The sequence below is a fragment of the Cyprinodon variegatus genome, unplaced genomic scaffold (genome assembly GCF_000732505.1).
Source record: "Cyprinodon variegatus isolate N-32 unplaced genomic scaffold, C_variegatus-1.0 Scaffold1077, whole genome shotgun sequence".
In the NCBI taxonomy this organism is placed as follows: Eukaryota; Metazoa; Chordata; class Actinopteri; order Cyprinodontiformes; family Cyprinodontidae; genus Cyprinodon; species Cyprinodon variegatus.
In genome coordinates this window covers 34759-35969 of record NW_015151530.1, presented here as the reverse complement: position 1 = coordinate 35969, position 1211 = coordinate 34759, and the positions used below count along the sequence as shown (strand labels likewise).

The 1211-nt window shown below is 42.4% G+C and overlaps 1 protein-coding gene across 1 annotated transcript in view; it reads left to right on the top strand.

Moving 5' to 3' along the window:
- Positions 1-1211, top strand: part of LOC107101284 (thrombospondin type-1 domain-containing protein 7A-like) — a 96491-nt gene that overhangs the window by 67633 nt on the left and 27647 nt on the right. The window contains exon 15 of the mRNA XM_015400141.1: positions 73-252. Coding sequence (XP_015255627.1) covers positions 73-252 — 180 coding nt within the window. The remainder of the gene's footprint in view (positions 1-72; positions 253-1211) is intronic.

Sequence of the window (1211 nt, the reverse complement as noted above, 5' to 3'; positions counted from 1 at the left end):
GACCTTAGATAGACACCAACTCACTACTGGACTCACAAATTTGTTTTTCTCTTTTGAAATTCTCTCCTTCAGGCAAACTGTTGAGAACACGAACAGTAATTCAGGCCCCTCAAGGTGATGGGAGGCCATGTCCGTCTCAGATGAAACAATGGAAGCCTTGTCTGGTCAAACCCTGCTACAGCTGGCGATACAGCCCCTGGTCTGACTGCAAGTCCGAGGTAACAAACTCTTCATCTTTTCTCATTGCAATGTGTTGGTCTGGACTTTATTAAGGAGTATCAGAGAAAAGGGGAGTAAACTGAAAAAAGAATCACTGGTCTTTCGTACAGGATCATTTCCCTTACTCAGAATGCTAATCTTTAACACATCACCCAGTTAGAAATTAGGAGTTTAAATAAGAGAATGTGAAAAGTTAAAGGTCAGATCGAGAAGCAGCCCAACAGATGTGGATAATTTTACGCCGTGGCGGGAAACACAGACACTCCGACTGATTAGTTTGTTCGGCTGACTTCTATATTCTATAATGAGGAGAGAGAAGCAATCCGACTGCCAGCTGGAGAATCCAGGAACTTCTTGAGATTAAACTGAGGAGGTGAGGTTGGAACTTTGGTAACCAGTGGGTATTGAACCACGGCATCACGAGGAGAGAGGATTCAGAGCTAGGTCTTCACAAGGAGGATCCACAGAGTCACGAGGAAACCCCTGAGGAAAAGGCAGACAATGAGATACTATTACTTAAGGCAGTCTACAGGGAAAGTCACAGAGAGTTTCTCCTTGGGAAGCTAGAGTACCATAACTGGCAAACACTCAGGCAACAAGGTGCTGGCAGTCTGCTTCCTCTTAACTCTGGATGATTAAACTACCGTTCAAAAGTTTGGGGTCACCCAAACAATTTAGTGTTTTCCTAAAAAGTCACACTTATTCACCACCATACGTTGTGAAATGAATAGAAAATAGAGTCAAGACATTGATAAGGTTAGAAATAATGATTTGTATTTGAAATAAGATTTTATTTACATCAAACTGCTTTCGTCAAAGAATCCTCCATTTGCAGCAATTCCAGCATTGCAGACCTTTAGCATTCTAGCTGTTAATTTGTTGAGGTAATCTGGAGAAATTGCCCCCCACGCTTCCAGAAGCAGCTCCCACTAGTTGGATTGGTTGGATTGGCACTTCTTCCTTATTCAGAATCCCTTTTACCCTGTACAAAT